We start from the raw sequence: 23599 nt of genomic DNA on the forward strand, positions 1-23599 counted from the left end.
CGCTCTCTTAGAAATTATTTAGCATCATACAATTAAAGTGTGGTCTATATTATTATTATTATTTTTAATGCTATTATTAATAATGTTTTTAAATATTTATTTGTTAATCTTTCGTACATAAAACGCTCAATTTGTTGACTTTATCCAATATATTTTGTTGTATAACATCGTTTTTGCACTGAGCAGATCACACTGACGTCGAAAATAACTTGTTTCTGAAAAGTAGCTAATATATATATATATATATATATATATATATATATATATATATATATATATATATATATATATATATATATATATATATATATTTATATATAAACAACAAAATAGATCATAATCTGTAAGTCAGGAAAACAGTAGTTCTGTCTAACAGGAGGGGCTCGTCCAAATGCTTGAGCTGTAACTGTAGCCACATACCGTGCAGTGATCGGTCCGTCAAGCAGGACACGCCCATTGTGTGAGCCTCTGCTTCCCGTTATTCGGTCGCGCTTTGTAGTGAATGGTCGCTGATGCCGAGAGTCAGAGCACACAGAGTTGCGCACTCTCTGTTTATCTGAAAACACAGGGGATCTGGATTTTGGATTGAAAGTCACACTGCTGACCGTCATCATCATTATTAATTCTTCAGGGGAATCCGCAGCTTTTCATTCTGCATCATGTCAACAAGAGGTAACCGGATTTCAGCTAGTTTTAAAGTGACTAATTCGTAGTGACGATTGTTTTATTCATATGTACTCAGTGGTCTATTTGACACGTGTTTGCCTTTTTACTGTGGATTAAGTTATTTGTGTACCTAAGGGAGGACGAGAATGTGTCTCTACTCTACACCTGTCTTGACAGTTGTTTATGGATGCATTGACTATTAACCTGGCAGCAGACATAGGCAGTTGAAGAGTTCAGTCGCAAAAACTCTAAATGCCATCTGAAAATTTCCTCAAAAATTAACATTTTACTCAGACTCGTGTGTCTTGATTCAGTAATTTACTTTTTTTATGCATGGCCGGATTTTGGGGCCCTAAACAATTCTAGTTAGGGGGCCCAAAAGATCTAAAATGCACCTTTTGTACTTTAAATTTTTATTATTATTATTATTTTGCTGTTTTTTTCTTATATCATTCGATCTCATTTTATCTCAATGCAAAATAATAATAACATGTAAAGCACCTTGTTAAACTTTTGATATGATTTGTTTTCTTCAGATGAATTCACAACTAACATACTAAATAAACTATTTCTCTTTTTAAAACTAAATCTTTACTGATTTGACTGCTGGACTAGTCCATGAAGGTAGAGGACAAATTTGCCCAGATGTAATAATCACATTTAAATTAGCATTTTTAGACCCTTACTGTACAAAACATGATAGAAAACAATGTTATATTATGTGTATTATAATTCATAGTATCATTTATATCAAAATTCTAGATAGCACTTAGAGATTTTAGCATTTGAACTCTTCAGTTGTTGTTGGTTATTTAAAATATAAATAAAAGCATTTAAATAAACTGTGTAAAGATAATGAAGAAGGTTAGTGTTGCATATGTCTCCAAACTTAATTTTTTTTACAGTATTTTTAGTTTTACAGTTGTACAGACATGTACTTATTTAAATATATAAAATAAATAATGATGATACTACACTTTATTACAAATTAAAGGATTGTAAAGTTCTTGCTGACAAAGATAGTGGCAAAGATTGGTAAATATTTGAAATGGCAATTAGCTGCTGTATTATTTGAACTCAAGCTGCTGTAATCCTATATCATCTTTTAATATGTCATCAAATGGTTGTTGCCAATATTATTATTATTTTTGTATAAACTATTGTTACACTGAATGTAATGCTAATGTTTTACATCTATGAATGACGGTAAAAATGTGTGATTTTTTATTACTTAGAAAAAAAATTGGCATCTTTTAGTGTACAAAAAAATAAATAAAAGCTGTATTACATTTACATTACATTTAATTCTTTCCATGCTTTAAAACCCATTTCATTTTTGATCCATGTTAATCATTTAACAATCTGTTCATATTTCTGTTGATAATGTTAGGTACATATTTTTCCTGGTTTTATGGTGTTTTATTTAGTTGCTTTTAGAAAATGCTTTTCACACCCCTTTTCGGGTTAATTACCTTTTTGTCATTTCATAATGCCTCACATAATTTGTTTATGTACACTATCGGTCAAAAGTTTGGAGTCAGTTTTTTAATGTATTTTTTAATGATTATTTTGTTAATATTCATCAAGGCAGCATTTATTAAATGTAAAAAATGTAAAATTATTAAATATTTAAAAAAAATTAAATAACTTTTAATATTAAATTAATATTTTTTTCTTATTGTATGTAGTTTCAATTTAAATGACATTACCATTTTATAATTACCATTAATAATAATAAATTAATAATAAAAATAATAATAATAATTATTATTAATATTAGAGTGATTTCTGAAGGATCATGTGACTCTGAAGACTGGAGTAATAAGGCTAAAAATTCGTTTTTAAAATCACTTGAATAAATTATTAAATTAAATTATTAACATACAGTTATTTTAAAGCGCAATAACATTTCACAATTTCTCAATTTGTATCGTATTTTTGATTAAATAAATTCAGCTTTGGTGAGCAGGATAAGCTTATTTTAAAACATTTAAAACTCCTACTGACCCCAAACTAATGACAAAGTCTGGTTCCACTATCTAAAAATTATACAATTGTTTTTTTTATTGCATATTTCTTACAGACTTAAAAAAAAAAGACCTGAAGCCAACAGAACGGTTAAAGAAAACATTCTTTTCTGAGTTCATGAGAGGACACAGAGGAGAAACAAAGCAAGAATCCTGTTAGACTAGTAAATTATCTGCATTTTGTCCTCTCACTGTTGGATACTCTTCCTCTCATATTAGCGTCACACGAGATGTTGACGCCCACTGAATGTTTCATCTTATTATTCCTGCTCTGACAGTTCAAATGGTTTCTGGACTTCAGTTACAGACTCACCGCAACCGCTGCAGATGATTTGGAGCTGAGACTATTTAAAGAATCGGCTACTCTGCTAGCATGAGCCACAGTCATAAGCCTCTAGCATCCTATAATTACAGTGTGTGCTTAAAAACTCGCATGTCCAGGAAATTGTTCTTAAAAAGCATTGCAGAAGTATTTATTTAGCTTGTGTAACTTCATTTTGAAATCAATTTGCTTTTCAATCTGTGTTTGAAAGTGGATTAAAGCCTTTCTAGTTTTTTCAAGAGTAGTGCTTTTTCTTCAAATACTAATAGATAATCCTCTTTGTGAATTAAATCTAAATGACAAAGATGGCTGCTTTATAAAGTGGACGCAGAAGGTCTTTTGTGTGTTTGGTTTGTGGTATTATAAAATTCCTGCTACGGACTTCTTGGCTGGAGGTTGTGTTTAACTTTGGTCTTGGCTTTGCTTTTTGAATGTTACAAATTGGTAAATCTGTATTCTTAATGCTTTTAAAGTGCTATAGTCCTTGTTTTTCTTACTGTATCCCCATGAACCCTAGTAGCCTAGTAGGTGTCCAGTCTTTTCAGGTCACTCGAGTGCATTTATGGTACCAGATCAGGTCTGTAAAACTGTAAAACTATGGATGTAGTCTGTAAAATTATGGATGTAGTTTGACAATGGCATCAATAACAGGGAATCTGGGAATAGTTGTCTTGCCAAAAAGAGTTTGAGCATATGAAAGCTTTTGTGTTATACTAATTAGTATGTAAATTTGGCTGTTGCGTTTAGTTGTTTCTAAATTTAGCTGGAAATCCTTAATATATTCCAGTTTCTGTTGTTAACTGTAAAATATACAAAAGGTTATTGTATGTTACATGATCTAAAATATACAGTGGTGAATGAAGTACACAAATCAGGTTAACATAAAAAAAATTACTCCAATAGAAGTATAAAGTCCTGCTTTTCAATATTACTTGAGTCAAAATACAAAAGTGCTTAATTTATTTAACTTGCTTAAAAAATCTTTACTTACCTACTTAACTTACTTACAGTGAATCATTTACTGGTGACTCACTCTCAACAAATCATTTAAATCAGTGAATAGTTTACTGGAGACTGGCACACTATACACTATGCACTTATGCACTGTGATAATGCACTTACACACTCAATAGTTTAGTACACAGTATGTATGTACTTCATCCCAAGTGGACCACTAACATTTTATTATTATTATTTTTTTGACTAAGCGAAGCTTCCATGATGACGTTTCACGGTTGCCAAAGTAGCAAAATAAATAACCAAACTACCAAATAATACCTGCCATGAGTATATCCGCATTTACCATTAGGAGGCCTATAATTATTCTCGTAGGAAAATTTTGCTTTCACAATCCAAAATAAAAAAAGTTATCCAACATCAGTGCCCGAAAACTCCGCCTCTTCCACTACGTGAGCAAAGCAGCGGTCGTTGACTGTGTAAAGTGTCCAAGATAACACTTCTTTTTAACGGTTAAATAAGTGCATTATCTGGGTATCTAAAGTGCACTTATTATTGTTAGAGTTTTCAGTGTAAATGCACTAACATTATTTATACTACAAAATGGTGTACAATAGTGCATAAGTATACGATTTGGGATGTACCTTCACTCTGAATGGATCTTTCGAGGAAGTCAATCATTTACTGGAGACTCACTGTGAATGGATCATTTGAATCAGTGAATTGTTTACTGGAGACTCACTCTGAACAGATCACAAATCAGTGAATTGTTAAATCATGAAACTGATAAAATGCACAAATAAATCATAAGATCTTGTCTCTGAGCAGGTGACAATTTCTACACTTCAGAATAACTTTTGCTGCATTTAGGAAACGTAATGGAGTTAAAAGTGCAGTATTTGGTTTGGAATGTAGTGAAGTAAAAGTTAAGGATTCCTAAGATTAAAATACTCTAATAAAGTACAGATACATAAAATATGTACTAATGCACAGTAGTGAAGTAAAAAACACATTCCTCTCAACCACTAACACTGCATGTTTTGGATTTGGTCTCCTTTGTTTTTTACACCTATTACAGGGCTTTTAGCATACTATATATTATGGAACTTAGCGATTCCGGATGCAGCCAAAGTCTTTCAGTCTCTGCTAATGAGCTGATGATCTGAATTAGGAGTGGAAAATGTGTAGAGCTGGCGGTCTTCCAGGAACGTGGTTGAGAAACACGGAAATATATTGCTGGCCGCTAGCTCTCTGCAACTCTCACATGGTCGCCCACTGAAGCTAAAGGGCTGTGGCCAGTCAGTACATGAATAGGAGAACACATAGGAAAGCTAGGTTGCAGCTGGAAATGGTGTTAGTGAGACCAGCAGGGGGTACTCAACCTGTGCTCTGTGTATATTGACGGAGACTCTATACTTCTCAGTGAGCGTCGTCGGATCAGTGATGGTTAAAAATCCCAGGATGTCCTTCGAAAAAGAGAAGGGGTTTAATTCCCGACATTCTGGCCAAATTTGCCCACTGGCCTCTGTCCATACTGGCCTCCTAACCATCCACATAAACTGTCTTCATCACTCTCCTCTACACCAATCAGCTGTGTGTGGTGTGCGATCTGGCGCAATAAGGCTGCCATCGCGTTATCCCGGTGAATGCTGCACACTGGTGGCTTTGAGTGTCCAGAAAATTGCTATATAAATGTAAGGAGTTATTATTAATATATTAACTATATTTAATTTATTTTAAATATTCATGTTCTTCAAGAATAAATCAGTTTTGGCAAGTATACACAACAGATTTACTTCTCAGTAGGCTAGTATAAATGCCCGACATAACAATTGCATTGTCCTATTATTAACAAATTGCAAACACTGTTGCAGTGATCATAAAACATGAAGAAATATGTAATCTAATGCACAGCGCTTTGTCTATTTGCACATGTACAGCTCATGATGTCATTATTTATACATGCAAATGCTGTAAAAACATCACTTATGTCTCACAATATGGATATTATTCTCAACCTCCTCTCCCTTGCTCACTCATATATCCACAGTAAATTGCCTTTTTCTCTCTATCTCCATTTCTTGGACCCAAGATCAGTGACGGCCCCTAGGGAAGCCCAGTTAAAACTGTCAGCTGAAATCAGTGTGAGAATCTGAAAAGTAAACCGTCTCTAACAACATCCAGCGAGCAGGAACTTCTCAAGACTTGCTTTTCTTTTGGGCTTTAATCAGAGCAGTGATACCTCTGTTTTCTTTCCCAACAGCTCATATAAATTCCCCAGGAAAGATGACAGCTCTATCGCTTTCACCTTCAGAAACTGGCAGCTTTTGGGAAGGAAAAACAACCAGATGATGATTTTCAGGGTGTTTCTTAAAGGGATACCCTCTTTAAAATAAAGGTGATAGTAATTGGCTTTTCGCAGTTATGCCATTGGAGAACATTTTTTCATTCTTTAAAGAAACTTTTAATGAGTAAATATATATAAAAAATAAATTATGTTGCATATGTGAAGGAAATTTTAATAATCTAAAGCACTTTTGCTATTATAAATAATCCTAATAAATATTCTGTGGAATTAAAATGCTCGATTGATGTTAATGGAACCATCAATGTCAATAAAGAACCTTTATTTTTAAGAGTGTCCATATTAAGGGTGATAAGAGTGCACATCACCCCAACATGCAAGTTATTTCATCATTGACTCACCCTCATTATCCATAAAACATAATAAAAAACACACAAAAAAGCAATATTATGATATTAAACTAAGACATATAAATAATTTCAAGACTAAGGATAGTAAACAAGTCCAAATTCAGGTCATCCAAGCCCCTGTAAGTTATGTCTCTTATCATTGTTTTAAGTGGCTGTCAAACTCTGACACTTGTCTCTTGATGGGGTGAGCAGGATGGAGGCCAGACCACTTGGAGTTTTGCTGAAATAGAATCTACTCTGTTTGACACGGCTTTGCCTCTGAGACACGGAAACACAATAACTTAACTTCAGCAGAATGACACATCATAATTCCTGCTGTACAGCTCACTGCTATGCTTTTTTTTCTGTCCGGCTCGGTCAGTCTGGTTTAGTCAGAGTTGCATTTGCTGGATAAATAGTATGAATCATTCCACCCAGGCTCATTCTGATTACGCACACCTATGTACATTTCTGGAGAGAGCAAAATACATCACAGGAGGTACTTTTTTTGCTGTTTTTGTTTTGCGAATCTGCCAAAGGCTGCTGTGTACGCTTTTTCAGATCTCAAATGTGTTTCGTGGTGACTATTAAACATTTATTCAGGGGATGACAAGCTGACAAAACATTGCTGTAACTCTGGGTATTCTGTGTCTGTCTGAGATAATTAGTCTTACCGAAATTGGTGTATACCATACAAGCTAAAGAGAGTTGGTAAATTTGAGAGTTGGTCACGAGAACTCGCAGTGCGCTCCCGGGATTCATTCAACTGTGTCCGTCTGGAAGGAGCAAGCACGTTTAAAACCTCTATTAGAAAAAATGACCTATTGCGAAGTCTAGAAAAGACGCTATATGCGAACGGCCCCTAAAAGGCCGCCGTCATTTGCGATCTCCAGCGGTTGATCTTCTTGCACAGCAATGCCGGATTCCCCTGATTTGTTGACAAATGGGTTGCAGATCCATTCCTTGGCAGTTCGTGTGTCCTTCACTGGCCCTTTTTCCCTTAGCAAAGAAGCTTTCCAAAGACATCTGTTTCTTACTCATTTTGCTGCTTTTGGGTTAAATTTGGGCGCTCAAGAGACCGAAATGTAACCAAGAGAATATGGTCATTTTTTCAAAATAAAAGATCCTTCAGACAGATAATAAATAAAATGCAAATAATTAATGTTTTCTTGTGCGTCTACGACCCGGTGGTTGAGGACCACTGATTTCAGAGAAATAAACATCCTAGGACATACTGTGTTTGAGATATAAGGCAATCACAATCTCCTGTATTAGGGTATTAACATCCATTCAAATGCACCTTTTGTGACCATTGGGGCTTGGATTTTGTCAAAACTTTACTCTCTTATTTTATATTATGCTTTACATCACTTATTTTTTGGCAGTTCAGTTGATTGATCGAATCCATATTACACAATTTGAATCATACCCAGTTTTAGTGCACATTCTTACAACACATTCCACAAATATGTTGTGTTTGGTCAGTATGTGGAGAGTAGCTTCTTATTTAAAAGCAATCTGTTTGAATGGGTTTTCAATGACCTCTGGAAATGGTCCAAAGTGGACAAGTTGAAAACATTTTACACCATGTTAACACCTTTAAAAAATCACTTATATATTGTCCACTTGTAATCAGATTGACAAGCACACATCATTGTACCAGGGATTACCAAAGCCATTGAGTACTGCTGTTTGTTTTTGCTCTGCCAATGAACAGTTGAAAAGAGTCCAAACTAAATAAATCAGTATTTAGAAGCTAAACACTTTTGTGTGTGAGTAATCTCAACTCGAGTGAGTACTCAAATGAGATAGAGGACTGTTGCAGTTAGATTCATAAACCACCCCATTAAAGCAACATCTTAAATCAGTTCTTAGACACAAGAACATTGTTTAAAGTAAATATTGTGGGAGCTTGTATCACTGTGATTTACAGAAACAGTGTTGTGCTGTTATGTGAATTTAGCTACAAAGCCAGTCATTTGTGTTGTTCTTGAAACAATCAGGGTTGTATGAATAAATAAATGGCTTGTGTGAATCATTCAATAGCTCATTCACTACTCATTTAGGCTCTGTTCCATTTTGAAGGTCTCATGCCTATCTACTAATGCCCAGAATTTAATCCACAGAGAGATTTGTAGGGTGTAGTAGGTGAACAAAACCAAAAACACACAGTCCATCAGAGTTTTGATCTAACTTTGATAAAAACTCACCTTCCTGTAGCATTCCACCTACATTCCTTTGGCTTATTCCCTGCTTTATCATAGGTCCACACATTGTAATGAACGGCCAATTACTATGGCATATGTTTTACACAGTGCATGCCCTTACTGCCACAACACAACACTAAAAAGCACAATCATTTGAGTTTATCCAGTTCACCTACTGTAAATAGCATGTCTTGGACTTTGGGAAACCAGAGCACCCATAGGAAACCCATGCAGACAGGGGAAGAACTTGCAAACTCCACACAGAATGACCTCCTGGTCCAACCAGGACTCAAATCAGTGACCTTCATGCTGTGAGGCAACCATGCTAACCACTGAGCCACTGTGACATCATTCTAGCTTTCTAGTAACCTTAATCAGTTTGTTTAGGCTGTAATGTATTGTACCTAAGAGTCTAAGTAAGTCAAAAAAATTGAGATTGACGTTGATATTTAATTGATTTTAGGTTGAAAAAATGACCAAAATTTAGTGAAGTTTTTAAACTAATTTCGAGAGGAGCACGTGATATAATTGACTGCAGCTGGCCGCCTATCTACACTCATTAGTTAGCCAATCAGATCTATCCTAACGTACTATAAATAGCCTAGCTAGATATTACTCCCTTATTTTCGTTTTCCGAAGAAACCCCCCATCCACCCCCTTTCTCCTCCTTTCCTCCTTTAAAAAAAAGGGGAGCTCTCGAGAAGCACCTGATCTCGTACTCCCCTCACATGCTCTATAGACCTGGTGGGAGCCCTGGGCTCAACTATCTCCGAGCTCAGGGTTCTCTCCCGGGACAGCATGCCAAACCTGCTAACAGTTGTTAAGCAATATCTAAGTGTGAAGTCTTGAATTGTCTGATAGATGTCAAAGTGGTAACGTTCACACAATGTCAAGGTATGACATGATTAGACGTTGATATTTGGTTGGATGTCGAACATTGATGTCATTGATGTTTGGTTTTGACGTCAACCCGATTTTCATTTCCAAACAAAATCCAACGTCCCCACAAAGTTAGGTTACAATGTCAATATGACACCATGTTGATCTACTGTGCCTGCAGGGAAGGTTTAGGGTGCCATTTGTGTTTGTCTTTCAAAGACTCATTTTATTCAGGACACTTGTCACCACCAATTAGTAAAACGAAGCAACACAGAAAGAGTCTAAAGAGACAGGATGTGCAAAAACAGATAAAATGTAGTAGTCTTAAAATCTAGTTATCAAAGAAGTTAGTCAGTTTTAGTCTTTGAACTGTGCAAGACATTGACCTTTAGCTGTCTGGTCTGCTTCTTGTGTGGATTGGGTGGTGCTTTGCTACAGTTAGGATGACCAGGGGAAGTGGAGCATGCTTGCTGATTGCTGGGGTTTCAGCCTCATGAAAGCCACAGGGCTTTGGTTGTTGTTCCAGGCTTAATTAAGCTTGATCCCACCAGGAAGCTGCCCCTCTCCCTCTCTGTGTTTCCAATCTGCCCTTAGCCGGCCAAGCCTGGACCAACTACATTCCTATAACTAGGATGTCACCTCTCTTTGGATGAGCTGGTCAAGTGGAGAGGGGGAAGGGGTGATGGTGGACCCAGTGGCAGGACTTGAACTTGCAGTCTTGGGTTATTTCACCATCTCAAACTCTTTGAACCCATGTATGACTCATATTTGGCACTGTACTTATTTCAATGTCCAACATTTTACTTGGTGAGGTGCATATTGTTCAGAGGTTTCATGGAGATCCTGTATGAAATCACATCAGTGGATCACTGACCCTGAAACAATGGCAGGAGCTGGACAGGAGCCAGGAATGAGCGCTAGGAACATTTCCATGTGTTCTGTTTAGTGGGTTTTGTTTTAGAGATGTACTACACCACCCTGTTTTTCTGAGATAACCTCAGTTTGAGTTAGTCAAGGGTTCATTTAGCAGTGGAGACAGACATTTTAATGCACTCCATCTTAAACACCAGCAATTTTATGAATAACTCTCTGCGGACAGACATTGAACTTTTGATAGACACTGAAGAGGTCAGACAGGGTAACTGTTGTATATTCCTCATTCCTTTTTATTTTGTTTTTAAAAAGGCTGCCCATTTGTCTGTCTGCCTATCTAGATATCTGTTATAGTTAGTGCATCCAACCAAATGTCTTAAAAACGAGTTTAATGGCAAAATCTAATACAGGGTATTGTGCACAACAAGCCTGATTTTACAATGATCACCTTGTTTTTACGTAAGTTACTCTAAAACAACACGAAAAATTATATAAACAACAGACAAATACATATTGTAAAGCCTTATGAGTCGTATTTAAATAAAAGAGTAAATCCAGCTAAATTACTGTTTTATATGTGAACTATAAAGTGTAAAACTCTCTTTAAACATTGTGATGATTGACACCATGCACAGAACAAGCCATAAGATCTTCTGTATATTGTTTTAGCTATTTTTTAAAAAAAATGTTGTTTTACATTGTGTTTTGTTATTGTTTGAAAGGCGGCTTCGTAGAGGGTAGACTTGAAGTGTCAACATGTTCTCTTATTATAAATCTTTACATTCAGTAGTTAACATTTGAAGTGGATACATCAAAATTTGGATACATCAAAACTTTTCTGGACAATGTTGTTGTTTAATAGTTTTAAGAAAAATTGGATATTTGTTGAAATTTTATAATCTATTTACTCTCTCTCTCTCTCTCTCTCTCTCTCTCACTCTCTCTCTCTCTCTCTCTCTCTCTCTCTCTCTCTCTCTCTATATATATATATATATATATATATATATATATATATATATATATATATATATATATATATATATATATATATATATATATATATAAAGTCAAGTCTTCAAGTCTGTATGTATGTATGTATATATATATATATATATATATATATATATATATATATATATATATATATATATATATATATATATATATATACATACATACAGACACACACATGCACCTTGCAGGTGTAAGCACCAGATAGAGGCCATCATTCTGATTTCAGCTGACCACACACTCCTGAGCTCTATATTCCCTATGGGCTGCTGATTCTGTGCATCTGCGCTAAAAAAAAAATGCCGTCCCGACGAATGCTTCATCTGCACCCGAGGGCTTACAGAATAAATGCTCAGCTTCAAGTAGGAATTTATCTTACAATGCATTTGCTAAAACTTATCAGGACACGTTCTCCTGTGGCCTGGTTCATTTCAAAGTCAGTCTGCTTTAATTAGTTTATCTCTCCTTGTGAACAGAAGTCCAGTTACAAACTAGTCGGGGAAGGGGTTGCTGATATTACTGGCTACCAGCCAACTTTTGTCCCTATTATTTCGTGTTATTGTAAAAGACGTGGCTAAAAGTAAACCAAGAGATCCCTCTCAAAACAAAGGATCATTATGCTGTAAGCTGTAGTAAAAAAAGTCATCAGAAAATCCAGAGTGAATTTGATCCCTTTTGTCTCTTTGCCTCTTATTAGTGACCTTGTAAAACTGACTTTTTTGTATGCCTACATTTTCCACACAAAAGCAGTAACACTTGAAATAACCTACACTGTGGGACGATTCAACTCAATAAGAAAAACACCACAGAAATACACACAATAATGTGACAAAAATGAAATGCTTATGTGAGGTTTAAGGGTTAAAAATGTGGCAAGGGATATGACTGGGTAAGAGAAAGTCTAATTGCAGCTTGGCATTAAGACAAAAGTAGTCAATAGAAAGTCAAAGTGTGTGTGCAAATCTGTCCCTTTGGCCATGGTTTAAAATTGCACAATCATCCAGTTTATAGCATTTTCAGACCATCTGTTTTTGCAGATTTTTATTACCCCAGAAAGCTGTCCTTTTCCTCTATTTGTTTTCTCCATTTCATATCTAGACATTTTAAATTTAAGAAACACATTGGATTGTTCCTGAGATTTGTTTGGTTGAATCACTGAAAAATTTGTTTCAGTCCAAGAGTGTTTACAATACAAAAGCAATTTGATCTAATGAATTTTCAAATATCAAAAAGAAAAATGGAATTTGCTCTGGTAGGAGAAGTCACTGTGGGCCTTTTTTTCTTATATAATGAATTAGTTGCTCCTACTTGTGGATTTTTGAGGAGTGAGACTGCTCTTTGAGAGCACACCCGCTCAAGATCGATTTGAAAGCTAATAATAACTAAGCACTTTGATGATGGACTTTGGTTAAGAGATTTTAGAATAGTCAAAACAACATTTCAGATGTTTTACAATGTCATCAGTCCACTGGTTTGTCCAGTAATACTGTGCCATCTTGGCACTTTTGTTATGACAAGATTGGTTAAAACAAAATGCAGGAATATATTCGGTAAATGTGTTTCTCTAGTAGTTTGTGTGCATTTGTTCCACCTCAGTTGTGTGCATAAGTTTTTTGTGCTATTTCAAAATGTATGCACATTTCCTTTAAGCATTTTTTGTGTGATATTTCAAAAGGTGTATGGACACATAGCTAGTGTGTTTCTTCCTAAGTGATCATTTCCATAGACTTATACTATAACAGTAATGCTTTCCATCAAATAGACTGCAGAGGGTGACGTAGTGACGCAGTAGGTAGTGCTGTTGACTCCCAGCAAGAAGGTCGCTGGGTCAGTTGTCATTTCTGTGTGGAGTTTGCATGTTCTCCCCGCGTTCGAGTGGGTTTCCTCCGGGTGCTCCGGTTCCCCCCACAGTCCAAAGACATGCGGTATAGGTGAATTGGGAAGGCTAAATTGTCTGTAGTGAATGAGTGTGTATGGGTGTTTCCCATAGATGGGTTGCAGCTGGAAGGGCATCGGCTGTGTAAAACATGTGCTGGATAAGTTGGCGGTTCATTCCATTGTGGCAACCCCGGATTAATGAAGGGACTAAGCGTAAAAGAAAATGTATGAATGAATCGTTCATGGAGAAGTACAGGATAAATTCTCTGCTTGTCAGTTATCTCAGGAAGGATGATGGAGCGAGGACTCAAATGCAGCAGAAGATGGTTTATTATTAATAAAAATAAAACAAAAGGTCAACAAAAACAACCCTGAGGGGAAAACATAACTACAACACAAATAGGCAAACAAACTATGCAGGGCTGGCAGGGATCAGGACAGGACGAGACACACGATCAAGGATGTCTGAAGACATGTGTATAACAACTGAGGAAATAATTAACAAACAAACAGGTGAACTGAATAAACTAATGAAGGGTTAACCAGGAGGACAAGACAATAGAAAGCAGAGCACATGACACAAAGAAACAACACAAGCCATCTGCTCATGTAAAAACAGGACTAGAACACGCACATGTTTTATATATATATATATATATATATATATATATATATATATATATATATATATATATATATATATATATATATATATAAATTATTGATTATGTCTAATATAATATTTAATAATAATTTATAATAATTCTTGAAAAATAAATGCAAAGCTGACATAAACAAAACTGGCTTAATGGAGCATACACTAACCTCTGTGTTATTCAGCCAAAAGATGGCGGCAAGCAATCAAAAACAGACAGAGAAGCTATATAAATATTGACATAAAAGTATTCACTGACGGTCAAGATGATTTGAAGCACCAAGATGAGCGTGGGTTATTAGTTATCTGGGATTTAATGTTGTTTCAGTCCATCACTGTAATAATCCTTATTGATCCACTTATGAATATTGATTCAACAATGTCCACTTACCATTAACTGATGACAGAATCCTATTAAGCTGCCAACATTTTGTAATCTTGTCAGCAACATTCTGAGCACAACATTCACAGTTTTCCCAGCAAAGTGGGTTTGTAGGTCATCAACAAGGTCAAGCGCTGTGAAAGCTTAATTGCAGCATCCAGGAAGACCACCTGCAGTAAGAGCACAAGCAGTCGCATTAATTACATCTTAGCAGGGCACAGTAGCATTAATAACAGCTCTGCAAACTGTGGCTGGACAGCAGCGCATGCACTCCACTAACAGGATCAGACGTTACTGAAACAGTAGCATCCGCTTTGTTCTGTGTCGAGCTCTCATGTTTACCCCACATTCTGTCAAGCCAGGGGACATACTGTAGAAACTGACCTTTTGATATCACAAATGATGCTCTGGGGAATATCCCGAAGTCATATTTTCAATGTATGAAGCATTTGTGGAGGCATTTTCGCTTGCTTGCAGTGTCTGAATGTGTTATTTTAAAGGCTCCCTCCAGCTTAGAGTATGATGCACACTGACATGACACTGTCAGAGCTTTTTTTAACACAGAGGGGTCATAAATTATTTATTATTTGTTTTATGATTTAATTTTTCTCCTTGAGATCCACTATTAATAATGTTTTGTAATCGTGTCTTAATTACAATTATTAATGAATTTTCTGATCATGGTTATCTAATTTATATTATTTGAAATGAGTATCCATACAGTGTAAATATCAAAAAAAGGAAATTACATATTATAATATTCATTCATTCATTTATTCATTTTCTTTTCAGCTTAGCCTCTTTAATAATCTGAGGTCGCCACAGCGGAATGAACTGCCAACTTATCCAGTTTATGTTTTATGCAGCGGATGCTCTTCCAGCTGCAACCCATCACTGGGAAACACCTATACACTCTCATTCAACACCATGTTGGTTTGTAGCAAGCATTTCTATCGGGAGAGCTGAACGAGAATTGGAGAATGGCAGACTTTTTCTTTTACCAGTGGAGTTCATTACCATTAGGTTACCACTGGGACACATCGCCTTTGGACTTTGTGGGGGAAACTGGAGCACCCGGAGGAAACCCAAGAGAACCCAGGAAATACATGCAAACTCCACACAGAGATGCCAACTGACACAACCCAGGCTCAAACCAGCGACCTTCTTGCTGTTAGGCAATCGTGCATCCCACTGTGCCACCGTGCAGCCCTATATTATATTATATTAAATTATAGTAAATTATATTTTATTATATTATATTTTGTTATATTATATTATATTTATTATATTATATTATATTATATTATATTATATTATATTATATTATATTATATTATATTATATTATATTATATATACAGTGTGTAAAAATATAAAAATTATTAAACTGCTTTTATTGTAACCGAAATAAATCAAATAAGACTTTCTCCAAAAGAAAAAATATCATCAGACATACTGTAAAAATTTCCTTGCTCTGTTAAACTTCTTTTGGGAAATATTTAAAAAAGAAAAACAAAATAAAACGGGGCTAATAATTCTGACTTCAACTGTATATGGGATTATTATTAGAGGTTTTTAGGATTATGCTTTGATTTTTAGAAGCCAAATGTGTTTCAGTAGATGTAGACTTACTGCACTGTAGAAGTCCACAAACAACAAGCAAGAATGTGGCTCGCCATGAAGCCATCATGGAGGAAGAGGGAAAGAAACTGTGGTCAGCCCTGCTCAAATGCATTGTGCAGAGGCCACATGCACACTGCAAGGAAAGTAAACACATAATTTTAAAGCATTGGTGTGGTTCAAATAAGTGTGTCGGGTTTTATTATGTATAAATTAATAACTGTAATTAATATTTTAAAATAAAATAAAATTCTATATTATGAGTAATTTAATACATAAATTTAACTCAACAACAAGATAAATACCACAAAAATTAAATATTAATTCATTTACTCATTTTCCTTGAGCTTAGTCCCTTTATTCATCCGGCGTCGCCACAGTGAAATGAACCGCCAACTAATCCAGCATATGTTTTACACAACGGACACCCTTCCAGCTGCAACCCAGTACTGGGAAACACTCAAACACACTCATGCACACAAATAAGCAGGATACATGTTTATATCCACTGCTGTATGGATGTTCGTTGTGTTAATGTACAAAATAACCTGATTTAACATCCACAAACCGCGATTGAAGAGTCTTCCTTCATAAATGTTCTGACGTGGCTGTGGCGATGAAGTAAAGACTGTAAATTCGCTGTAATTCATTTCAAGCATGCACTGTTTTAAACATGTTTTAAACTCATTCTTGATCACATTTGATGATCAGGACCGTGCAGAGACTGTCCAAAGGGCATGTGCAGGATAAATTTTTTGAAGAGCGGGGGTGGGGGGGTTGTTGTTGTCGCGTGCGTACTGAAGAGCGGTGTTGTCGCATGCGTTCTCATTAGCAGTGTTGAAGCGCAAGTACTGTAAAGGGGGGGTGGGGGCACTTTTGATCATTTTGGAAGGGCACTTTCTATCCAAGACTAAAAAGGGCATGTGCACTGCACAGGTTGAGGCCTATGTGTGCACGTGCCTGTTGATGATGCTTGATGATCACAACGAGCTGAACAGATCTTTTAATACCAGTCGTTTTGCGCACATTCTGTCGTGTTGACTATACGTTACAACAGAAACATGTTAATATGTGGCAATCAATCAATTTGGTGGGCAGAGAAACCGCACTCCTACGTAACAATGTGGTGGGCCTCAAAATGGGAGGTATTTGGATGCTATTTTGACGTCAGGAAATTATTGTCTTATTGTCTTTATATCACCCCAATATGACTGTGGGCACACTATACTGTACACAGTTCTGGCCAAACAGCTTAAAAAAGATTTTTATCATAGGATTTTTATCATCTCTTTAAAATATAATAAATTACAATTATTAAACAAGACAACAATAGTAAACAAAATTGTCATTGTTGATTAATAATCATCTTCATCCTCAAACAAACTAAACCAGTTCACAATAATGCCACTCAAATCTACATGCTAAAAGTAGTCAAAGAGCATTGCCTATAATGAATACAAATCTATAACATTACAGTATGTTACTAAAAAAAGTTATTCCATGTAATTTGTAATCAGTAACTACGGTTTGAAAATACTGTACCCATTACTGTCTACTGTATGCATGTACTCGTCTATGTACTTGTCATCTGCTTGTAACAAAATGTTGTGCTTTCATTAGTGAAAGAGGAGCATGTCAGTGGATGAATAGTGCTGTGCATGCGACAAGGCCATCGCCAATGGCTACATGACTTCATTTTAGAGCTGCAGTGAACATGCAATCTCTTTGTGTGATTAAACCCTGAGAAAGCTTTCTTCTGTCTCACACATCCTGCACATTCTGACATTATGCATGATATTTTGCGGCCACTTCTTTTACAAACAGCTCTTTGCTGAAGACATACTAAATGCTGCATCAGGAAACAGATTTTTGAGTTATGAAGCCATTAAAAGCATTTAATGCTTCAGTGTAAAGATGCATTAGATACAATTAGATGCTTTTAAAAACAGAAGCGAAGCTATAAAAGTGGCAGGCGATAAAAGCTATATGTTCCATAAGTTTTTGTACTAAACATTTGTAGCTGTGACACACTGTATGGGGGGCTTTTAAAGTGCCACTTAGGAATACAATAAAAGAATCAATTATCATCAATGTATTAAAATCTGTTTAAACCAGAAGCTGCACTGTAAAACAATGATCCACACAATCGATTTATTTTGAGACAACTTGAAGGAATTAAGTACAATTTCTGCCATGAAACTCTATGCACTCGAGCAGGCTGATAGGTTAACAAATCATTAATTACATGGTGCAGGAGATTGGTTGCTCTTTCGTTGGCAGACAAAGAGCTTGCACTTTATCAGTTTACAGTAAATGCCCGGTGTCATTAACGCTGTCAAACTTCAGTGCGTTTTTGAAGACCCTCCTCCACCCCAGCTCCACCTGTGTTTAGATCTGCTACGGGCGTTACATATATATATTATGTTTGCAGTAGCAGCATGTTATATACTCAGATGGCATGTCTGTGTATATACTGGCAGTAGCAGGTCAATCAAAGCAGCAGCAGTGTAGCAGATCTATACTGCCAAGACCGAATACATGAACCGTATATTGCCATATAGATATTCATTAACATACAAAATCCCGAGACGGTTAATGACAGAACTTATTAGTTTTTACAAATTTAAGGGGATTAAACATAAAAAATTAAGTTGTCTTCCCCAAAAAACTCAGGAATTGTATTGTATCAGCGCATTTTAAATCAGTAGTTTGAACAAACAGCAAACTTTTCTTGAGTGTGCTGGGACTTTTATTTTAGTATGTTGATGTACTCCCAACTATAACTAAATATTAAGTTTATTCCCTTATAGCAAACTAACGGAAAGAGAGGGTATTATTATATAAAGTTTTTATGGAAACCCTCAGGTTTATATCAGCAGAAGGACTGCCAGAAGCAATTAGTCAGACTTTTATTAAAGATTATTAAAACATTTTTTCAGCAAATTATTCTACTTCATTCAATCAATTTTGCTTCAGCTTAGTCTCTATTTAAAAGGTCACCCAAACAACCCAACAACAGAAAAACCCAACAACAGAATTGTGATTTCTTAAAGGGATACACTCATTTATTTATTTATTTTTTTCGGCTTAGTCCCTTTATTAATCAGGGGTCGCCACAGCGGAATGAACTGCCAACTATTCCAGCATATGTTTTACGCAGCGGATGCCCTTCCAGCTGCTCAGGTTAACATGTATATTTTTTAAAAATATTTTTAAATGTTCAATTTTACATATTTCTTTCTTTTTTTTTGTTTTACATCTGCTAGTTTATTATCTTTATTGCGTTGTATGGCTTTTTGTAAAGATAAAATTGAAGTAAACTTTTACTTTTTTATATATTATATTTCATCCAAGATTGGCAGAAAATTGTACCAAAACATCAAGGAATAGTTTCCCCTAAAATCAAAATTTTGTCATAATTTAATTCAATTCAATTTATCTTTATTTCTATAGCGCTTTTGCAATGTAGATTGTGTCAAAGCAGATTAACATAGAAGTTCTAGTACATTGAAAGTGTGTCAGTGCAGTTTTCAGAGTTGAAGTTCAGTTTAGTTCAGTTCAGTCTGGTCTAAATTTTACTGTTGAAAGTCCAAACACTGAAGAGCTAACCCATTGTTGTGCAGCTCCACAAGTACCAAACCATGCCAGTGGCGACAGTGGTGAGGAACAAACCTTACCAATCTTTCAACAGTTGCTGGTCTACATCACACTCTTCAGAACAAACTCTTCAGAATATCTTATTTTATATTCGACAAAACAAATACATTTATACATTTATTATGTTTGCCACAACTTCAGGATCAATAAATCATAATTTATTTATTCATATATTTTCCTTCATCACAGCGGAATGAACCGCCATCTATTCAGCATATGTTTTACGCAGCAGATGCTCTTCCAGTTGCAACCTAGCACTGGGTAACACCCAAACACTCTTTCATTCACACACATACACTATGGCCATCATTGTTTATCCAATTCACCACATGTCTTTGGACTTTGGGGAAAACTAGAGCACACAGAGAAAAACTCATGTAAACATGGGGAGAACATGCAAACTCCACACAGAAATGCCAACTGGTCCTGCCGAGACTTGATCCAGCGATCTTCTTGCTGTGAGGCGACAGTGCTAACCACTGAGTAAATGATCTATAAATAATGATGTTTTGGTTGAATTCTCCATTGTCCCATGTTGTGTATGAGAACCTGCCTGGATTAACATCTACGTTGATCCTGGAGCATCATTTTTGTTTGAAATTGTAATCCATACCTATTCCCTACCCCTAAACCCAACCTTAACTGTAAATTATTACTAAAATCAGCGGGGAAAAATAGTTTGATAACAATCATGTAGAAGTGCATAAACCTAACCGTAAGCCTAAACTAAACGTTCAAGAGATCACACTTAGCTGATGATTAATTATAAAGCTTGTTTGGCATGCTGTCCCAGGAGAGAGCCCTGAGCTCATAAGATCCTCGAGCCTGGGGCTCCCTCCCATTTGCAGGGTGAGAGGGGAGTTTGAGCTCAGGTAGATCTCAAGAACTCCCCTGCTGTAGTAGCTAATGAACAGATAGTGATTGCTCTTAAGAGATAACTGCTTACTAGGAGCATGTCTGTGCTGCCGACTTGGATTAGTCAATTAACTTAAGTTGCATGCTTTTGGACGGTGGGAGGAAACCAGGGAACTAGGGTCGGGTTGATAGACGATGCCATCGTCCATCGCCAATAGCCAATAGACAATACAATGCTGAGCTGTGCTGTCGCAAACCGGCTCGCGAAAAAATACACACTTAGGCCCTGTTTACATTAATATGTCTTAGTATTAAAATGGCATTTTAGAACGAAAATTATCAACATCCACACTGTGTATTACCTAGCATTTCTGAACAGCCCTCCGCCCGCTGAAAACGCACATGACGAGACCACACATACACAGCCACACACTGTCATACGCCCCTCTGAGCTCCAGAGAGCAGTGCACGTCGGACAGTTTATCAAGGATGTACCGCTGGATCGTGTGTCACTATAGTTGTTTAAGGTGAAATACATTTGCAGGACTCATAATGCCCACAAACGAGTGATAATCTCCCGGAAATCGCGCATCTCGCTCCCGGTCCTCAAATAACTTGCTCACCCTTCTCACCCCCGGATCCCTCCTCGCTCTTCAGACACGTCTGATTGGCTGATTGGAATGTTGTTCCTGGATCAATATAGATAATCCAACAACATATCCTATTTAGTGAAATCAGGTTGGTGCATTTTATTCCCCTTAGTACACAGTAACTGTACATTAAACTGTAATGCACATATGTTAACTGTCGCTTGTGATGTCACACATGATTAGAACGCAGGTCATCAGAATTGTTTTTGTCTTGTTTGCTTGCACCTTGTCCTCCCTCCAGAGACTTTGGGTCTGTAATGGGACCCTTTTTAAGGCCGCGAGGACTTTTAAGACTTGATTCTGAAGTTGGCTGAAGGTCTGAAGGTCGTCCAAACAAATGAACACCCACACAATGTTTCTATGCAGCCTCTGATATTGTAGGCCGATCTCAGTTTACACAGTAGACCATAATAGAGAGGAATATAACTGAAACCAGGCTCACGTAAAATACTGAGGGGGGAAAAATAGAAAAAAGCTCCTCTTAACTGGAAACGATTACAACATCATGAAAGAATTTCCCCAACATTTCCTCTTCAAGTCCAATGAGCACTGACAGAGTTGTTGAGAACTAAAACAGGAGGTTTTGTTGCTACCTAATTTTCTCAGTGTAACTGTTAAGTGCAAGGTTTACAAGACCCAATTTTTTTACTGTATCTTTGTGAGAGAGTGTATGGGTGTGTGTTTTTTGTACCCCTGAGCAGATGTGGCACATGTATATGTTGTTGTTTTGCAGGGAAATTCACAACAGGCCAGTTGAGCAATTTGGCATCCAATAGGTGGAGCTGAATATAACGCATCACCTTTATTGCTCCTGGAGAGCATGCATCTGTTTATGTGTGAGAAACAAATCAGGGATGTGCTCATTTAATCCTTACAGCATGAAGAAACATGTGCTGCTTCTTTTTTTATGTCAGATGCACCTTTTGTTCTAGATTTCCAAAGGAAGATGAATATGTCTGTCTCTTATATGTCATGCACTCATGCAGCACAATTATTTGAGAGTGAAATTCCTTCAGGGATGTTGCATTCAGGTCAGACAAACAAACAGATGTTGTACTATTTAGAATTCATGATTTAATTCATAATGTTTGAGAGGGATGCTTTTTTTACTGTGTTTTTTAAAAAAAATTTCAATATTAGTTATAATATTTTATAGATATTATTGCCATCTTAACAAAAACAGATATTCATCAAAATGAAAATGATCTTTTTATTTAGTCTCCCTTAGGCTACAAGACATTGATATTAATTTTGTTTGCCTGTGTAGCCTTTAGTAATGACAATGATTAACTCACAATCAGTGGCGCAGTAGTGCAGTAGGCTCAGTTGGTGTTTCTGTGTGGAGTTTGCATGTTCTCCCTGCGTTCATGTGGGTTTCCTCCGGGTGCTCCGGTTTCCCCCACAGTCCAAAGACATGCGGTAAAGGTGAATTGGGTAGGCTAAATTATCCGTAGTGTATGAGTGTGTGTATGAATGAGTGTGTGGATGTTTCCCAGAGATGGGTTGCGGCTGGAAGGGCATCTGCTGTGTAAAAACGGGCTGGAGTAGGTGGTTCATTCCGCTGTGGCGACCCCGAATTAGTAAAGGGACTAAGCCGACAAGAAAATCAATGAATGAACTCACAATCAACTAATTGCTGATAAAAACTACTCTGCTTGCAAAAACAGATCAGATTTCCATCAAGGGTTGTTGTGTATTGTTGTGTTGCAATCAATGTGCATAGCATTATTACAACCCAGGCTCATTCTGAAAACATACCGGTATATACATTCCTAGAGAGTGGAAAAAATGTCCCAGGAGCAGAAGTTTTCACCCTTGTTTGTTTTCGCGAATCCACCAGAGGCCGCTGTGTACAGTTTTTGAGATCTCAAAGTTTCTTGCGAGTGCTCTGGTTTTCCCCACTGTCCAAAGACATGCGCTGAATTGGGTGAATTGGGTAAGTTAAATTATCTGTAGTGCATGTGTGTGAATGAGTGATGGATTGCAACTGGAAAGGCATCTGCTGCACAAAACATGTTAGTTAAGTTGGTGGTTCATTCCGCTGTGGCAACCCCTGATTAATATAGGGACTAAGTCGAAAAGAAAATGAATGAATGAATGAACGATATAGACATAAAATGTTTGAGTCATGTGATAAACTTGATTGATCGTAATGCCATGAAAATTTTGAATTCTAAGTAACAGTAACATTAAAAACTCATGAGGAGTATTTTAAAATGACTTGTGAATGATTAATCTGCTACTTATTTACTTTTTTTCTTACAGTA

General features: G+C 36.4%; 1 protein-coding gene across 2 annotated transcripts in view; it reads left to right on the forward strand.

Moving 5' to 3' along the window:
• Window positions 1-497: 497 nt before the first annotated feature.
• ablim1b (actin binding LIM protein 1b) overlaps window positions 498-23599 on the forward strand; it is a 161598-nt gene continuing 138496 nt past the window's right edge. For both annotated transcript variants that reach the window (XM_073917624.1, XM_073917622.1), the window contains exon 1: window positions 498-672. In XM_073917624.1, the coding sequence (XP_073773725.1) occupies window positions 660-672 (13 nt within the window). In that variant the 5' untranslated portion in view covers window positions 498-659. The remainder of the gene's footprint in view (window positions 673-23599) is intronic.

The sequence above is a fragment of the Danio rerio genome, chromosome 12 (genome assembly GCF_049306965.1).
Source record: "Danio rerio strain Tuebingen ecotype United States chromosome 12, GRCz12tu, whole genome shotgun sequence".
Classification (NCBI taxonomy): Eukaryota; Metazoa; Chordata; class Actinopteri; order Cypriniformes; family Danionidae; genus Danio; species Danio rerio.